The sequence below is a fragment of the Acomys russatus genome, chromosome 10 (genome assembly GCF_903995435.1).
Source record: "Acomys russatus chromosome 10, mAcoRus1.1, whole genome shotgun sequence".
NCBI lineage: Eukaryota > Metazoa > Chordata > Mammalia > Rodentia > Muridae > Acomys > Acomys russatus.
In genome coordinates, this window is record NC_067146.1 from 37,491,103 (window position 1) to 37,509,737 (window position 18,635).

General features: G+C 41.8%; 1 protein-coding gene across 6 annotated transcripts in view; it reads right to left on the minus strand.

Annotated features, from left to right (window-relative positions):
• Cdk14 (cyclin dependent kinase 14) overlaps positions 1 to 18,635 on the minus strand; it is a 539,697-nt gene that overhangs the window by 100,688 nt on the left and 420,374 nt on the right. For all 6 annotated transcript variants that reach the window (XM_051152013.1, XM_051152018.1, XM_051152014.1 and 3 more), the window contains one exon: positions 18,120 to 18,168. In XM_051152013.1, coding sequence (XP_051007970.1) covers positions 18,120 to 18,168 — 49 coding nt within the window. The remainder of the gene's footprint in view (positions 1 to 18,119; positions 18,169 to 18,635) is intronic.

Here is an 18,635-nt window from a genome sequence, read left to right on the forward strand (position 1 = left end):
AATTATAGAATTTTACATTAGGCCACCACACTGTGTGATGCCCATAAAAAACATGTAAACTTGCCACAGTGTTCTATTTGTAATAAGTCTGTAGTCATGAAGTTTGCCATACCAGAGACTCCCAGTAACACAGGGCAGGCATAGGAATGGGGATGTTTAAACTTGATTGCATGCCTGTGCTGTGGTGAGAGAGAGAAGACAGGAAAATTTAGTATTTTCTTTACCCTATTTTATAAATGATACAACAGCAGATATTTGTTATGTAACAAAGTTTCTCTAGGTTGGACACCTGGGGGCAGTTTATCTGAATGGCTCATACTCCGTATCGCAGAAGGCTGCAGTCAAGTTACTGATCTGAAGTGTGTCTTGCCCTATTTCCAATGTAGCTCATTACATGGCTGTTGGCAGAAAGCTTTGCCACTATTTAGTCTTCTCTACAGGTCTGGTCATGTGACATGGCAGCCAGCTTCTCCAGAGCCAGTAAGCAAAGAAAGAGATGAGCCAGAATCCAAGGGAGAAGCAACTTTGATAGCCTAAGGTTAGAATTAACCTGCACACTGCTGGTTACTAAGTCCAAGCCATGGAGATATGGTATAGTGTGGGAGATGATCAGGAGATCTATGGGATCACTAAGAGCCACCATGAAGGCTGCTGACGTCCTTCCTTGATAATTATGGAAGATATGGGGCAGTTGTTAAATGTGAACAGATATATTCTCTCTCCGTCCTTCTGTCTCTCTTTGTTTCTCTCTCTCTCTGTCTCTCTCTGTCTTTCTCTCTGTCTCTCTGCTCTCTGTCTCTTTCGTCTCTTCTCTCTGTGTGTGTGTGTGTGTGTGTGTGTGTGTGTCTAGCTCCTAATATTGCCACTTGGACTATCTGTAAGTGTCCAAATCAGTAGCAGCAAAGTCACAGTACCAATCAACCATTTCTAATGTTTAATTTCATAAACCGCATCATACACCTGAACAAAACGGCCATGCTAGTTTAAAAAGATACCGCCCTTATAAATGACAAAAATAAAAATAATTTTTACAAGTTAAAATTCCACCACCTATCTTCATCTTGTAAATTACATGTTGGTCATAGTTACTGTGTTAGCGTGCATACAGTTTCTTATTTTGATCACTTTTGGAAACTCAAAGAGAATTTACCTTTGTGCTCTTATACATATTATTCTAACGACACAGTATATTTGATTGAGTTCATTCATAAGTCATGGCGTATTAAACCTATATCCCTATCCTCTTAAACTTGGTTAAATTAGTGTGAAGCATTTATTATGCTTTCCGTGTTTTATTTATTTATTCAGTCGGGGCTGGAGGGGGGGGGGCGGTCAGCAAACAACTTTCAAGAGTCAGCTGTCTCCTTCCACCATGTGGGTTCCAGGATGGAGCTTGGCAGCTGACATCTTTATCTGATGAGCAATCTTAATGGTTCAGGGCCAAATCCTTTTAAAATGTTAATCTACAAAACAGCTATGGGAATCTTTGACCGCCAGTCTTTACTTAGCTATTTCCTGAAAGAACCGCTAAAACGCAGAATTACTAAACAAAAACTCACCACGCCTCCCGGTACTCCCTCTGGCCACTCCCGACCTGGTCTCCCACCTCCGCCCACCAATGTCCTCCTCTCGCACTCCCTCCACTCACTGCGATCACCCTTTTCCTCCAACTGACATTTACTGATGTCCTTATGTGATGGGCCCTGTTACTGGTGCCTTCGTATGGCAGCCAGCCAGTGTGCTTCATCTTAATTACATTGCCTGTTTGCTTGACTTTATGTACCAATCACATTATTTTACTACTGCTACTCTTGAACAGTGGTCCTCACCCTTCCTAATGCTGTGACCCTTTAATACAGTTCCTCATGTTGGGGTGACCTGCGAACTTAAGAGTATTTCATTGCTGCTTCAGAATTGTAATTTTGCTACTCTGTGAACAACAATGTAAATATCTGATATGCAGGATGTCTGATATATGACTCCCAAGAGGTCACAACCCACAACTTGAGAACCACGGCTCTCGAAGGTCACATCGAGAAGAGCGGGAACCTTTCTGAGTATTCTCAAGACCACGCAGACAGTGATACCTACAACTAATTAAATGTACCATGATATATATAATCACAACCTCCAAAACAGTCTTATTGCTTTTTGTGTTCTTTGCCACTTTTCAGGGCCACACACATTCTCCACAACCTCCCCAGATTGGTGTTTCGAGGAAGAGCTATAGTCTTGGCAATGGTGCTAATTAGAAAAGTAGTGCATGGATGTAGTTAACCACCGTAGGTTGGTGTTTTTCTTCTACTATTTCTGTAGGGTTGGATTTATGGATAGATATTCCTTAAATTTGGTTCTCTCTTGGAATATCTTCTTTTTTCTATTCATAGTGATTGAGAGTTTTGCTGGGCGTGGTAGTTTGGGCTGGCATCTGTGGTCTCTTAGTGGCTGCAAGACATGTGTCTAGGCCTATCTAATATTTTTGAGTCTCTGTTGAGAAATTGAGGCTACCTTTGTAAGTTACTTGGCCTTTTTCTCTTGCAGCTTTGAATATTCTTTGTTACATAGATTTAGTGTTTTGATTATTATTTGGCAGGAGGATTTTCTTTTCTGGTCCACTCTAATTGGTATCCTGCATGCTTCTTGTATGTTTATAGGCATCTCTTTCTGTAGGTTGGGGAAATTTTCTTCTATGATTTTGTTGAAAATATTGTCTGGGCCTTGGAGCTGGGACTCTTCACCTTCTTCTAGTCCTATTATTTATAGGTTAGGTCTTTTCATCGTGTCCCAATATCTGTTTTTGCCATGAATTTTTAGATTTTACATTTTCTTTGACTAATGTACCAATTTCTCCTATCATTTCTCCTACACCTGAGATTCTCTCTTCCATCTCTTGAATTCTGTTTGTGATGCTTGTGTCTGTTGTTCTTGTTCTCTTTCTTAGGTTTTCTATCTCCAGGATTCCTTTAACTTGTGCTTTCTTTATTGCTTCCACTTCCATTTTCAGGTCTTGAACAGTTTTATTCATTTCCTTCACCTTTTAAAATGTGTTTTCATGTATGTCTTTAGGGGATTTATTTATTTCCTCTTTAAAGGTCTCTATCTTCTTTTTAAAGTTGGATTGAAGGTCATATTCTGTGTTTCAGCTGTGTTAGAATATCTAGGACTAGTTGAAGTAGGATAGCTGGGCTTTGGTGGTGTCATATTGCCCTGGCTCTTGTCAGTTGTGTTTTTATGCTGGCCTTTAGCCATATGGCTGTGCTTGGTGGTGGCCAAATGTTCTTGATGCAGGGCTCCTGAGGGAGGCAAGCAAAGCCTTGGGCCTAACAATGGAGCTCAGGAAACATCCCCTTGCTTACCTCTGGTAGGTGAGCCTCAAATGGACCTGAATGTTCCTGGAGTCCCACAGGCCTCCTTGTGAAGAGATGAAGAGCAGAGGTCCTGACAATGGAGCTCAGGGAACAGAGCATAGCTCACCTCTCCTGGCTATGCCCTAAGTGGCCCAGGCAGGTAAATTATTTCACAAAATAGAAACAGGAGTTACACTGCCAAATTCATTCTATAAGGCCATAGTTACCCTGATATCTAAACCACACAAAAACTCAACCAAGAGAAATTTAAGACCAATCTCCTCTATGAACATCGATGAAAAAATACTCAATAAAATACTCACAAACCAAATCCAAGAACACCTCAGAAACATCATCCACCATGATTAAGTAGGCTTCATCCCAGGGATGCATAGGAATGCAAGGATGGTTCAATAAAATATAATCCATGAAAGTAATCCACCATATAAACAAACTCAAACCAAACCAAACCAAACCAAAAAACCCAAACCAAACAAAACAACAACAACATCCACAAAACCATATGAAAAAGCCTTTGACAAAATCTAATGTTAAAAGCCTTGGAGAGATCGGGGATACAAGGCGCACGCCTAAACATGAAAGGCAATAACAGCAAGCCTATAGCTAACATCAAACTAAAAAGAGAGAAATTAAAGCAATTCCACTAAAATCAGAGACAATACAAAGTTGACCATTATCTCTGCATCTATTCAATATAGTACTTGAATTTCTAGGTAGGGCAATAAGATAACTAAAGGAGATCCAGGGGATACAGACTGGAAAGGAAGAAGTCAAAGTATTACTATTCACAGATGATATGATAGTGTATGTAAGGGACCCCCAAATTCTACCAGAGAACTTCTATAGCGTCAGCAAAGTGGATGGATACAAAATTAACAACAACAACAAAAAAATCAGTAGCGCTTCTTTATACAATTGATAAACAGGCTGAGAAAAACTAGGGAAACAATACCTTTCACAAGAGCCACAAATATAAAATATCTTGGTATAAGTCTAACCAAGCAAGTCAAAGACTTGCATGACAAGAGCTTCGAGTCTTTAAAGAAAGAACTTGAAGAAGATGGAAAGATCTCCCATGCTCATGGATAGGCAGGATTAACATAGTAAAAATGGCCATCTTACCAAAAGTAATCTGTATATTCAATGCAATTCCTATCAAATTCCAACACAAGTCTTTACAGACCTTGAAAAAGCAATCTTCAACTTCACATGGAAAAAAAATTACAGTATAACTAAAATAATTCTGTATAATAAAAAATGTCTGGAGGTATCATTATCCATGATTTCAAGTTATACTACAGAGCAAGAATAATAAAAATAGCATGATATTGGCATAAAAACAGACAGGTTGATCAATGGAATTAAATCAAAGACCCAGAAATAAGCCCACTCACTTATGAACACCTGATTTTTGACAAAGAAGCCAGAACCTCTTACAATGGAAAAGAAAAAAAAAAGAAAGCATCTTCAACAAATGGTGCTGCTCTAACTGGATGTCTGCATGTAGAAGAATGTAAATAGACCTGTATTTACTACCCTGCACAAAATTCAAGTCCAAGTGGATCAAAGACCTCAATATAAAACCAGATACATTAAATCCAATAGAAGAGAAAGTGGGGGAAGAGCCTTGAACTCATTGGTACAGCAGAGAACATTCTGAACAGAACACCAAGAGCTCAGGCACTAAGATTAACAATTAATAAATGGGAGCTCATGAAACTGAAAAGCTTCTGTAAGACAAAGGACACTGTCAATAGAACAAAATCGTAGCCTACAGAATGGGAAAAGATCTTTCCCAACCCTACATCCAACACAGAAAGCTAATATCCAAAATTTACAATGAACTCAAGAAATTAAACACCAACAAACCAAAAAATCTAATGTAAAAAAATGGGGTACAGAACTAAACAAATTTTCAACAGAGAAATTTCTAATTGGTGAGAAAGACTTAAATAAATGCTCCATGTCCTTAGTCATCAGGCAAATACAAATCAAATCAACTCTGAGCCTCAATCTTACACTCATTAGAATGGCTAAGATAAAAAACTCCAGTGACAGTACATGCTGAGGAGGATATAGAGAAAGGGAACACTCCTCCATTGCTGGTGGGAGTGAAAACTTGTACAACCACTATGGAAATCAATCTAGAAGTTTCTCAGAAAATTGGAAATAGTTCTACCTTAAGACCCAGCTATACTACTCCTGGGCATATACCCAAAAAAAATCTTCCACAATACCACAAGGACATTTGCTCAACTATGGTCACAGCCGCTTTATTCATAATAGCCAGTAACTATAAACAACCTAGATTCCCTCAACCAAAGAAATGGATAAAAATGTGGTGCAGGATAACTATAGGACAGTTACAGATCCAAAGCCTAAGTAACAGGGAGGGCCCAAGGGAGGATGCTTGAATCTCACTGAGAAGAGGAAATAAAAAAGGCATTTATGTGAATGGAGGGGAGAGGAACTGGGTGGAGAGGGGATGGGTGGGGATCAGGTGTGGGGAGAGTACGGAAGGGTGGGAACTGGAGAGAGAAAGAAAATTGGTTGGGGGGCATTTCTGGGAGAAGGGAAGCCTCAGGGAGTCTATGGAGGTGTCCCTAGATAAGACTCCTAGCAGCAAGTGGGGGAGGGCTAAGGAGCCTGAAGTTGCTAACCTCCTGTAGCTTCCAGTGGAGGGAGGGTGACACCAACCCATCCATGAAACCTTTCATCCAAAATTTGTCTTGCCTACAAGAAGTGTAGGAAAAAAGATGGAGCAGCGATTGAGGGAAGGGCAAATCAATGACTGGCCTAACTTGAGACCCCCACATGGGAGAAGGCAGACCACTATCACTATTGATGAGGTATGATTGCTGACAGCCTAGCATAACTTCCTGAGAGGCTCCACCCATCAGCTGATGGAAACAGATGCAGAGACCCACAGCCAAACAATAGACCAAGCATGGGGAGTTTTGTAGAAGAGTAGCCGGAGGGATAGGAGGAAGTGGAGGGGTTAAGGACACCACAAGAAGACCTACAGAGTAAACTAACTTGGCCCATGGGGGCTCACAGTGTCTGAACCACCAATCAAAGAGCATGCATGGGCTGAGCACATATGTAGCAGATATTCAGTGTGGTCAACATGTGGGTCCCCTAATAATGGGAGAAGGGGCTGTCTCTGACTCTGTTCCCTGCCTCTGGATCCCTTTGCCCCTAGCTGGGCTGCTTTGTCAGACTTCAGTTATGAAATATGCTAATGTGGGACAAGCTTCTATTCACATTTTGTCACATTCTCTAAGTTCTGATTTTATCTTTGGAAATCTAGACACAAATAGGTGGTGACATTTAGATTACAAATTGCCCAGCACCCACAGCTTCACTGTGACTACAGTTCACCCTCTGAGACTCGATTCCAGATACCCAAGAGAAACACAGCCAGTACTCAGCAGAAGGGAAGAATTTGAAATATGAAAATCTCTCAGATGTTCTGAGAGAAACTAAATCCTGGGGCGCAGAATCAGGGATTTGAATTTAAGTCTGCAGCTACGTGAGGCATTAGTAAGTGTGAAAAATAAAAACCTGGGCTGTAGTTTTGTAACTAAAAAATTTTAATCCACCAGCTTAATATATTCTAAATACTAGCTATGAGCTGTGCAGGAGTTATGTTGTGGTCTACTAGCCAATGGAATAGTCACTAGCTACACATAAATTGAAATTAACAGCAATTACACGTCACAGAATACTCAGATCAATGGCAATTTTAAATTACCCAACAGCACCATGTGGCTAGTGGTTAGTGGAGATATTCAGGATTTTCATCAGTATACAAGGACCCACTAGACAGGACTACTCTGGTTCTTTTAATACTTCATGCAGCTTCTAGGAATTTCTATATTTCCTCAAAGGAACTGGGTGGTTCCTGCATTGTCATGGTCTGGCTTATTAGATGAACAGTGGACCTAGCTTAAGAAAACAAAGACCGTGGCAGGTAGCAGAGAGTATAGCCCTGGGTCAGGGTCTCACCCAACAGATGCATGGGCTGACCAGGGAATGGCCTCTGTTTTAGGCTAAAGACCACAATGGCAGGAACTGTTTCTCAGTTACTGTTAAAGAGCTAGTAGGATTCTTTTGGTGGTTACAACCTCCAACTAAGGAATGGAGGAGAGCAGAATTCTTAGGATAAAAAAATGAAGGCTGCGTGACTAGGCACAATTTAACTCCAATTGTAAACATTAGTCAGGGTGGCAAAAAGTGAGAAACAAACAGATAATCCTATTTATATGCATTCTATATATAGATGAAGCAATGCACTTAGTCCTATTCGACTCAAAACATAAGACCTGGTGTGATGTTTAAATAAGACGCCTCCAAAGTAGCTGAGCCCACTCCAAAAAATATTCATTATCCACAGGCACATAACTTATGCACAGGGACAGACCATCTAACAAACAAACATAGCTATTTACCTCACATTGCGCAGTTAACTTGCTTTGTTTCATCAGAGCATGCTGCCCTCTACAGGCCATGGGAGCATACACGTGGATAAGGTTCAGGGAGCCAAGTTAATTGGAATCCTTTGCAAAGGTGAGATAGGAAAAAAGGGAGTGGGGTGGTAGCGTGTTTGTATCTACATGTTTTCTAACTTTTAGGAACAGGATGAGAATCAACCAAATTCATTACAAAGCTTAAAAACTCTTGCAACTTCATCTGAGATTATGAAAGAGAAGTCATAAGCAGTGCTGCAGTCCCATGGCATTTAAAAAAAAAGAAAAAGAAAAAAGAAAATTGTAAGCATGCTGAGACAGCCATTCTGCCTCTATTTCAGCTATTAACAAACAGGGTACAAAGGAAAGGGAGGGAGGGTGGGTCATGTGGTTTTACAGCCGTTACTAACATCTCCAAAGTATCAATGTCTGTTTTAATATAAAATTCACTAAGTGGGATTCAGCTCTAAATGGGGACAAAAAACAAATGAATCTAAAGCAACATACATAACCTTACCCTTAAGTGTCTCAGCTTTTAAGCCCATATGAACAAAGTGATTAACATTTGGCCTGAGAATGGAGACCAGCCCTTCCTTGTTACTGTGAATTGATTCTTCTCCAACGGCCATGCCATATACAAGTACTCTCTCTCTCCTCTCCTCTTTCCTCCCTGCCCCCTCTCCATGCCCCACAGCCGGTTTTATTAGTTTAGCCACTGAAGGATTTATCTGGACAAACATCACAAAGATGATGGCTGATTTAATTGAATTTATGATCAAATGTTTTTCACTTCAGGAAGAGTGGGAAATCACTTATGAGGAGATTTGAATAATTTAAGGGAGGTTCTCTGTTTGGCATGATGTTTGTATATCAACTCTTGAGGGATTAAATGCAGCTGAGGACTAGCAAAGATTTCATATGCAGATACACAAAAAATAAGCAGTAAAACAATGCAGTGAGGGGAGGGGCAGGCACCAGTCTCTCCCCACTATACTACTTTTCACATACATGCTGTTTGCAGAATGAGTAATCACACACATGCACACCCTCATATGCACACACACACATGCACACACATGCACACATACACCCCACATGGGGGGGGGACAGAGGGAGAGAGAGAGAGGGAGAGAAGGGGGGGGAGATATCAATTGTATACCACAAGTAAATTGTTCTGACATCCTCCAAATGCTAAAATTATATATACATGCTCTCCGGTAAAACAGAAAAGAACGGACTAAAAAGCAATAAATGTGTATAAGACATTTTATACATTTTATGTTGTTGGCAAAACCACAAAATCTCCTAATAAAATCATCATTAGCATGATGGATTCAAGAAAGCAAACACGGGATTTGTGCTTAAGGGTATTGACTTGGCCCAGTGTCTGAAGAGAAAGGCCAGTTGCCTTGGGAATCCAGTCTGCTTGCCTTGCCAGCGGTGACAGAGGCAGCAAAGCCACACTCCTAGCCATTATTCTTTGTGCTGCAAGAGATAAGACACCTACTCTCTTCATTTTAAATATCTGAAACAAAGACAGATCGAGTGTGGACACCCAGGTCCTTTACACCAACTTGAGGTCACCCATCCTTTTGTGCATTCAGGACACCAGAGGGGGGGCGGGGAAAGTCTACTAGACATTTGAACTTGGTAACGGTGATTTATCCGTGGATTTCTTTCAGTCTAATTGGGAAAACTATCTAGAAGATGTGTTTCAAGATTTAGGATAAATCACAGTTTTTCATTAATTATGTACAATGCTATTTGTTAACATATCACACTCTTAGGAAGGAACTGATGGGGGAAGATAGAATCTTGTTTCCACATAAGTATTTACAAGAAAAACAAAATGGTCCTCAAGCAGCTAGGCATGCTCCCCTGGGATGGTGGGAGGACGTTATAGCTGCCTAGGGGCCTGCATAAAAGTAGCAGCCACGTCCAAGGAAAACCGCTTATTTGGAACTGAACCAATTGAGTGATAGGGGAAGGCAAGGAGTGCTAGCAAGCACAGTGGGAGGTGGTAAGGCTATGTGAGGGACTGAGGGTGTTAAAGCACTGGGTAATTCACACTCACACCTGCAAGGCGGAGCTCAGAGAGGTTAGTGAGCCTCTTGCATGTCAAAAGGTTCCTAGAGGACCCAGTGTGAAAACTCTGGCTGGAGGGCACCAAAGATGATTTGGTTGCAGGCATTTTCTTGCCAGGTCTGCCCCAACTTGGATGTGCAGCCTGCCTGCCCTTCCTTCCTTCCTTCCTTCCTTCCTCCTTCCTTCCTTCCTCTGCTTATCGTTGGGCTCATATTAACAAGAGTTCTTGACCATATATTCTTAGGTGAGTAGGACCACCACGCACACAACAGGCAACAGACACCTACATCAACCTGCATAGTTTGGAAACTGTTGTCATTGTAAATGGGAGATGAGCATTCAAGCTCCCACAGAAAGTGCCCCTAGCAAAGAGGTCACCTTGTTTTATCAGTGTGGTGCCAGTGTGGGTGCCAGTGATTACAAAGTATAACATTGCTGTTTAGAATCATCTTTCTTCATATTCTTCATCATTCTGAGACAGAAAGTTCACTAAATTCATCAACATTTCTTAATCCAGAGAAAAGTCTACAAATAAGTGGTGAGGAAAGGGATCAAATTACAGGAACTTCTAAACAAAGTAGTTTAAAAAAAAAGTCTGCACTTCTGTTTACGTACGACAGTATAAAAAAAAAATGACGATGTTCAGCATTCTAAAGTTTAAATATAAGCACATGTATACAGCAGGGGCAGCGAAGGGAGCCCACACTCGATTAAGGAGGCTTATTTGGGAAAGAGAGTCCTCTTCCAGAGCATTTCCTATGCGGGGAGCAGGAAGCTGGCTTCTGCCAAGGTGTCTGAGCAGAGTGAAGAGAGATCAAGGGGATCGGAACAACAGCAGAGAGATGAATCCTTCAGGGAGTTCAAAAAGGGTAGAGAGCGTTGTCTAACCCCTACCAGCTCCCAACAGAAGCGGGAAGAGAGAACACTGGGGGCGGGGGGGGGGGGGGGGAAGAGCACTGGCAACAGGAAGAGTCACTTAGGAGGGAACAGCATGGCGTCTGCGGTAGGAAGAGGTGGGGGCAGGGACGTCTTCTTGATTTCTCTTTGATATTCTTCCCTTGGCGGATTATTGCACTCACTGGGCACTCCAGAGTTACTGTCTTCTCAGAGTGTTTACAATTATGTGTGTGCGTGTGTGTATAAACATTTTCTCTTTCTTTCTCTCTCTCTCTCTCTCTCTCTCTCTCTCTCTCTCTCTCTCTCTCTCTCTCCTCTCCTCTCTCTCTCTCTCTCCCCGCCTCCCCCTTCCCTCTTCTCTCCCTCCCTCCTCCCTCTTTCCTCTCTCTTCTTCTTCTTCTTCTTCTTCTCTCTTCTTCTTCTTCTTCTCTTTTCTTTTCTTCTTCTTTTCTTCTCTTTCTCTCTTCTCTCTCTTCTTCTTCTTCTTCTTCTTCTTCTTCTTCTTCTTCTTCTTCTTCTCTCTTCTTCTTCTTCTCTCCCCCACCCTCCAAGAAAGAGCTCCAGACATTTAGGTGCAAAGTACAATGTCTTTTAGACATGATATCCATCCTTGTATTACGGCCCTGCTGCTCCATATGGTCGCCACCAACTGCATGTGGTTCTTTGCGTATCAATGAAGTAAATTCAAATTAAATTGAAGCTGAGCTCCCGAACCGTGCATTTTAATGGTTCCACCAGTGGGTACTGCTGATGCGTGTATCAGCAGTGTCAAGTCAAACCTTCAGTTATTACCAGGCTTCCTGAGCATAATCTCTTCTAAAAAGAACGGGCAGCGATTCCCTCCTCGTGCATAATTTTGAACGTATCTCCTCTGAACCAGGCAAAGTGGATTATGTCTGAGCTGGCTAGGGCTGGGTCTGCTCTGCTTCACCCAGGCCTAGTGACTACATAGGGAATGTTTTACTGCCCTGTAAACAATGGCTTCCCAAGATGCCCTGCTTACTAGTAATTCCCTCGTGGCTGTCGATACGCTAATAGACGGGCCTTGCTCCTGACTAAGGGTACCCATTTTCCAACAGAGGGAGAAACCTGGTCCATATGTGACGTTGCCTTCCGTGACTCAGAGCAGAGGAAGGAACTGGAGACATGCAGATTTCTGCCCCGCAGAAGTGTGAGATCACATTTCTAGATAACATTCACAGGCCCCTTGGTACAGCGGTCAGAGAATACCAATGGCCGACTCACTTTGGCTGAAGCAGAACAGCCCCCGCTGGAATCCGACTGGGGCAGCCCCGCCTGCCCCTGGGAGCTCTGGGCTGCTTCAGAAACTGCTGCTGGGGTTTCCTCCTTAATGAGCGCCCTGCAGAAGGATGGCATTAACCACGCCAGAAGCCTGTGTACTTTTGGACGAAGAGGCCAAAACATAATCCAAAGGATGAAAAACAGTGACTGTTGCCAACTCCCAAACCTGGCACGTCCTGCCAATTAGCAGGAGAGACGATGGCTATTTCCTGTCTATCAGAAGAACAGAACCTGCCACCTGACAGGTAGCCAACAGCAGGGGGCCTGCCCTCAGCCACCACCAGGAGCTATTAATGACAATGGATTTTTGCTACCCCCAGAAAAAAGGGGGGTGACAGACAGATGAGAGACCTGGCTATGAGACAAAAGAACAGGGGATAAGTCCCTTAGGGCAGTGAGGGCTTGTGGAGTAGGTAAAGAATTTCACTTGCAGGAAGTGAGTGGGTGGCTGGCAGAGCCATCAACCTCTGCACTTAGTTGTTTTAAGTCCAACCTTCCTCCCACCACACACAGGGCACTTCTCAATAACGCTACAAAAAAGGCTTGTGCTGGCAGGCTGCGGTCAGAAAGTTGCAAACACTTCTTTTTCCCAGCGAGGAGAAAAAAAGCAGGTTTCTACTCTGCCCTGCCCCTTCTGCTGCAGGAAGCCCAGACAGAGAAGGACATCAGGTTCGGAAGAGTTCTTTCTACCCAAAGGCGTCCTAAGAGTGGATAAAACCAGGTTGTTTCTAAGTACATGTGTGACAACAGGACTACTTTAACAAGGCTCCCAGGAGCATCCGTTCCAAGCTGTGCTTCTTCGATCGAACGGGCATCACCTCTACCCTGTCTTCATATTGCCCTTACCGATCAGTAACCTGCAAGCCCATTAGCTATTTCTCTTTGCCATGGAAAATGCCCCAACTGTGTATTGGCATACACCCCCATTCTAACTTTTTTGGGGCGGTCTAGGACACCTTCCTGGATCCACATAACGTCTCTTATTTTTGGCCTTCCTCACTTTCTTTTCAGGACTCCTTGTCTGCAAATTCTTAGGTGTCATTGGGTTTACTGGATCTGCCTAACACATCCCGGGTTCTAAGGAATTAACGACTCATTATTGTGAAAACAGTTGTCACCAGGAGCTGCTCTTGAGCAAGCAGGGGAGCCTTCTGGGCCTTAAGACCAGACCACATATGTGCAAGGGCAACTAAGAGACCTGCTTACTCATGTGTTGAAAATGACATTTTGCTTTGTGGTTTTGTTTTTTGAAATAGGGTTTCCCTGTGTAATCTGGGCTGCCCTGGACTTGCTTTGTAGACCAGACTGGCCTTCAATTCACAGAGATTCACCTGCCTCTACCTCCCTTGAGTGCTAGGATCAAAGGCATGCACCACCGCAACCAGCTTAAAAACGACACTCTTAAGGCAGTAGAATGTGGGACGAGCTCCTGCCACACATCCTTCTACTGCTGTACTTGAATCGATAGAGACAGGCAGCTGGCAATCGCAGCCCATCCTCAAATTACGAAAGGATGGGATTCCAAAATGTCTGGTTTAGAGCTGATCACCCCTATAAGCACCACTGCCCCCTAAATCCAATCAATGATGCAAAGAATCATTGCTTTGAAAATATTGTGAAAGGAAGTCTCCAGGCACTAAATAAATTAAAACTGCTACTTTGAAGTAAATAGAATTATAACAAAAAAAATCATCAACAGTGAATAAAACGTGCAAGTGGATGACTTTAATATCTGACTTGACTCAACTGCTCCCCCTAGTGTAAGGACAGTGCTCTTACCTTCATCATATTCCTAGGTGGGCCAAGAAATGTAAATCTCAAATGTACTTTGTAGTGTATTGTTTTGCTAAGGTAATTTTAAACCAACATTGAACATGGCAGAGTGGAAAAGAGGTTCTTTTTGTTTCATGGGAAGGTACTGATTTAAATCTTAATGCCCCACATCAGATACGATGGCAAGAAAAACAGTAGAGTGCCTCTAACAGAAATACACAAACAGAAAGGTTGTTCCTGCAAACCTTACTTCCTACATCATTCCTTATGTGTATGTGGCAAGACTATTCAGCCAGTCATCTTTAAAGATGAAATTGGATAAAATGTTTCAGGAAAGCTCAAGAGCACAAAACTGGGCTGTTTCTAAATTAGGGCTGTGGCTCTGTTAGGATACAGACACACAGCAAGGAAATGTTTCCTTTTCTATTTTTTTTTTTTCATGCCCAAAGGTGGCTTCATCATTGCCTTTGTATTTACTGCACATTTACCAATGCCAGCTATACACATTCTTAGGAGAAATCTGGCTGCTCCTAGGACCAGCATTCAGTGTTCCTGCATTTTCCAGATGTGTCTTCTGTGACTTAGTGGGTTATCCTTAGTTCTCATTTCAGAACTTTCAAACCTCCCAAGTTAAAAAGTTCCAAGACAAGCAAATGTGTTCTTTGGGTCCCACTTCACTTCGCTGGAGAATGTATATTAAGCTTCTTCTCCAGCCAAAATAATAATAAAAAAATATTTCAAGTGGCTGAAATTCTTGGTGGGTTGCACATACATGCCAATGTCAGACAACTATAAATAGAGAGATTTGCAAGAGAAACCATATGAGTCTTCATAATGCTATTGAAATAAAATGGACTATTTCGAAGGCAGTTAGAAACATAAGACATGTTTTTATGAAATTCAGATTTCTCTCTGTTTAGCACCAAATCCCCTTTATGCAGGAAGAGCTTCCTGGACCACCCCTCTTCTTTTGCTGTGTACCCATAAAATGTAGTTTATTTGATTCCCTCACTCATTTGACAAGTCTCATTGATGCGACTCTATACATGGTTTATGATGGCAGAAGGTTGGATCACATGACTTTCACATAGATGTATATCTTTAATTTCTTTTTCCTGACTTATAACAGCATGGATTTAACGCCAAATACAAGTCCACTTCTAAATACGTTTCTGTGCACTTACCTACTTTATTTGTTTGCTTTACATTTAAATTTATTTTTTAAAATTTATTTGCTTTACATCCCAATTGTAGCTCCTTCTCTCATTTCCTCCTGATCCCACCCACACTCCCCCGCCCCATGTACCTCCCCTAGTCCTCAGAGAAGGGAGCCCTCCCTCTCTATCATCTGACTCCAGCCTACCAAGTCTCATCAAGAATGCCTGCATCCTCTTCCTCTTTGGCTTGGTAAGGCACCCTGCCAGGGAGAAGTGATCAAAGAGCACGCAACAGAGTCCATGGCAGAGGTTCCCTATGGAGAGTGAGCTGCCTACTTGCTACATTTGAGCATGGTATAGGTCCTCTAGATGCATGGTCCTTGGTTGGTGCATCAGTCTCCGCTAGAGTTGCTTGCTCTTGGTCTTCTGATGGAGCTACTGTCTCTTCTGGGTCCTTCTATCCCCCCACTCTTCCATAAGACTCTCTGCGCTCTGCTCAAAGTTTGGCTGTGGGTCTCAGCTTCTGCTTTGATCTCCTGCTGGGTGGAGTCTTTCAGAGGACCTCTGTAGGCCCCTGTCCTGTTGCTTTGCTTCCACTGCTTCCAGTTTCTATTGTACTTGCCCTTCTGAATGAGAATTAAACACCCTTAAAGTGAATTGTTTCTCTTTATATTAGGGGTTTCAGTTTGGATATCTGCAGCATCTTTTTGTGTCTTCCTCTACCACTGCTTTGCTCATATAGAATATGTAAAAATTCAGAAGATAAAATTATGCTTATGGCTACTGATATAGGTGAGATCAACTGATTTTTCTGCTGGTGTAAGCTAGGGAAGATATGGATCCCAAATGGATTTGATTATTTGTGATAGCTATTTTGGCAGGAGCTTCTCTTCCTCAAGAAATTCCTTACTATTTGGCAGGCTAACACCCTCAGTAGCTTCCACAGCTTGCACAATACATATCTTTGAAGGCATTGTTTAATTTTGAGCCTTAAAATATTATTACTTAATTCTGCACCTTAAATTTGAACAGCAACCTTTCTTTTTAGATTAACTCATTGTCACATATTACGCAAATAAATTTTTGTAAAATTATTTTGAAGGCATTACTTAAGTACAAGAGAATTCAGCAATTGCTTCAGGCTAGCCACCGTGCTCCAAATTTTTAAAAAAATTGTCATATATGCATTTTACAAAGTGACTGGATTTCATGTTTTCATTAAAATGTATCATTTTACTTTACCCTCTACACCTACATTATCCCCTCCTATTTACCTATGCAGTAGTCCTTTCTTCTTCCTGAATAGTCACATTGCTACTTTCACGTCATTCACGTGAGTGTGTGTTTGTGTGTGTGTGTGTGTGTGTGTGTGTGTGTGTGCATGCATGTGAGCATGTAAATTCTAGATTCTGTACATAACAAAAACACGCCATATTGATCTTTCTGATTTTAGTGTATTTTGCTTAGTATGATGGTTTACAGTTCTGCCCATCTTCCTCTCAGAGGACTAATCCAGAACACAGCCTGCAGAGGGTGTGCCTCCCAGGGAGCTGACCCTTCAAGTGGTGCAAACAACTAGCATATGACCTAGCCATACTATCCTCGTGAGTATACACATTAGAACTTAAGTCAGCCCACCACAGAGATACTGTCTTAGCTGCAATTAGCATGGCAAGGTTCATAACAGCCAACTTAGGAAACTTGCCAATAAAACATGGCAAGATGAAGAAGAGGTGGAAAGCAAATTCAATGGAGCATTCTTTAGCCATGAATAATGAAGAAGGTTCATAAAGTACATGACACATTTTAAGAAAAGTATTATGAAATCCATAGCCTTGTGCAAGGAACATATCCTAATAATTAAGAAAAACCACAAGCATTATTTTTCAAAATCCTTGTAGTAGGCAAATATGGCCATACCAGTCATTCTTCTAAAATATGCAATTATTTTTAAAATGGTTCAATCCTTCAAATTACTACAGAGTGTGATTTATTCATACTAAGAGTTTCTCACCATCAGCTGACCACCAGCTGTTTTGACAGCATTGATTAAAAGCATTCCTGTATAATTTTTTCTTATTTTTAGTGTCATATCTGACAATGCCCAAAATTAAAATGTCACAACACTACATTGTCATGCTAGATCCTCTATAAACAACTTGTTACAACAAATGATATTTTCCTTAGTCAAAGGAGGTACCATTAAGTTTTCTGCAGTGTGGTATTTGCAATGATGTCAAAGCTTAAAGGGGCAGACTCACCCTGTTTTCTAAGCGTTCCGCTCCCAGGTTGCAAACCCCAAGTTTTCCTATTCTGTCATCTTTTCAAGCCAGCAAATGTCTCTTCTATACTTGTTATTATCATGTCTATGGCATGTGTAGACCACTACATGCCATGTGGAGTTCAGAGACAACTTTGTGGAATCAATTTTCTCCTTCCACCTTTATATGTCAGGACATTATGGCAACCTTTCTAACGATGACATCAACTCTCACACAATAAATAAGACTATTTTTATAAGGTCAAATGAAATGAAAGAATTGGGGCGGGAAGAAAGAATATATATACTTCAAGTAGTAAATGTACTTAGCTCCTAGTAAGGTTTAGGGGAATAGTAAGTAAACTGGAAAAAAATTTTAAACATCCATTTTAATAGAACTCAGGCATAGTTGGCAATGCCATTTGTTAGACAGTCAGTTACAATAGTGTATTCTGTAAGTGTTATTCTGCGAAAACTAAGATATTGCCTAGAATGTGGTTATAAGATAGACCACAGTAGATTCTGGAATCTACAGTTCACATACAATGCCACACGGCTGGCTCTGATGATCCTAACCCACACTGGCTGCTGGCTCTGCCTGAACATGGTAATGGCAGGCAGTAAGGGTTTATTTGTGTTTAAATTAATGGATAGGTAGCAGCACCGGTGAATAAAACCATGCTGTGACAAATTCACTCAGCGAGTTGGAGGGAGGTGGGAGAGAGAGAGAGAGAGAGAGAGAGAGAGAGAGAGAGAGAGAGAGAGAGAGAGAGAGAGAGAGAGAGAGAGATCTGTGTAAAAGACTTACTTATTCCATGCTTGTCTAAGGCTTTTAGAGCTGTACACGGTAAAGCGTTCTGAAATAAAAAAGAAAAATGGTAAGCAATCTCTGTATCAAATATATATACTACAATCCTGTTGGAGGAAACAACTTGTCTTTAAAAGGCAGTCTCACTTAGTAGGCCTGGGTCTCACTGTGTAGGCCTGGGTCTCACTGTGTAGGCCTGGGTCTCACTGTGTAGGCCTGGGTCTCACTCTGTAGGCCTGGGTCTCACTCTGTAGGCCTGGGACTGCTCTCCAGCTTGCAGCAGAGCTCCCCACACCTCCCAAGTGCAGTGGTTATAGCCCGGCACCATCACGCTTGAGAAAATCCAGTTTTTTCACAAGACGCTGTTTAATTAGACCATGGTTAGATATAGGCACAGAAAGGCCATACTCATTAGGTTAAACCGTTTATATTTATAGGTTGAACATGCCTTATATTTTCACAGAAATTTCCCATTTCCCACAGCAATGAGGAGGAATACCATCTCTTCTCCATGCT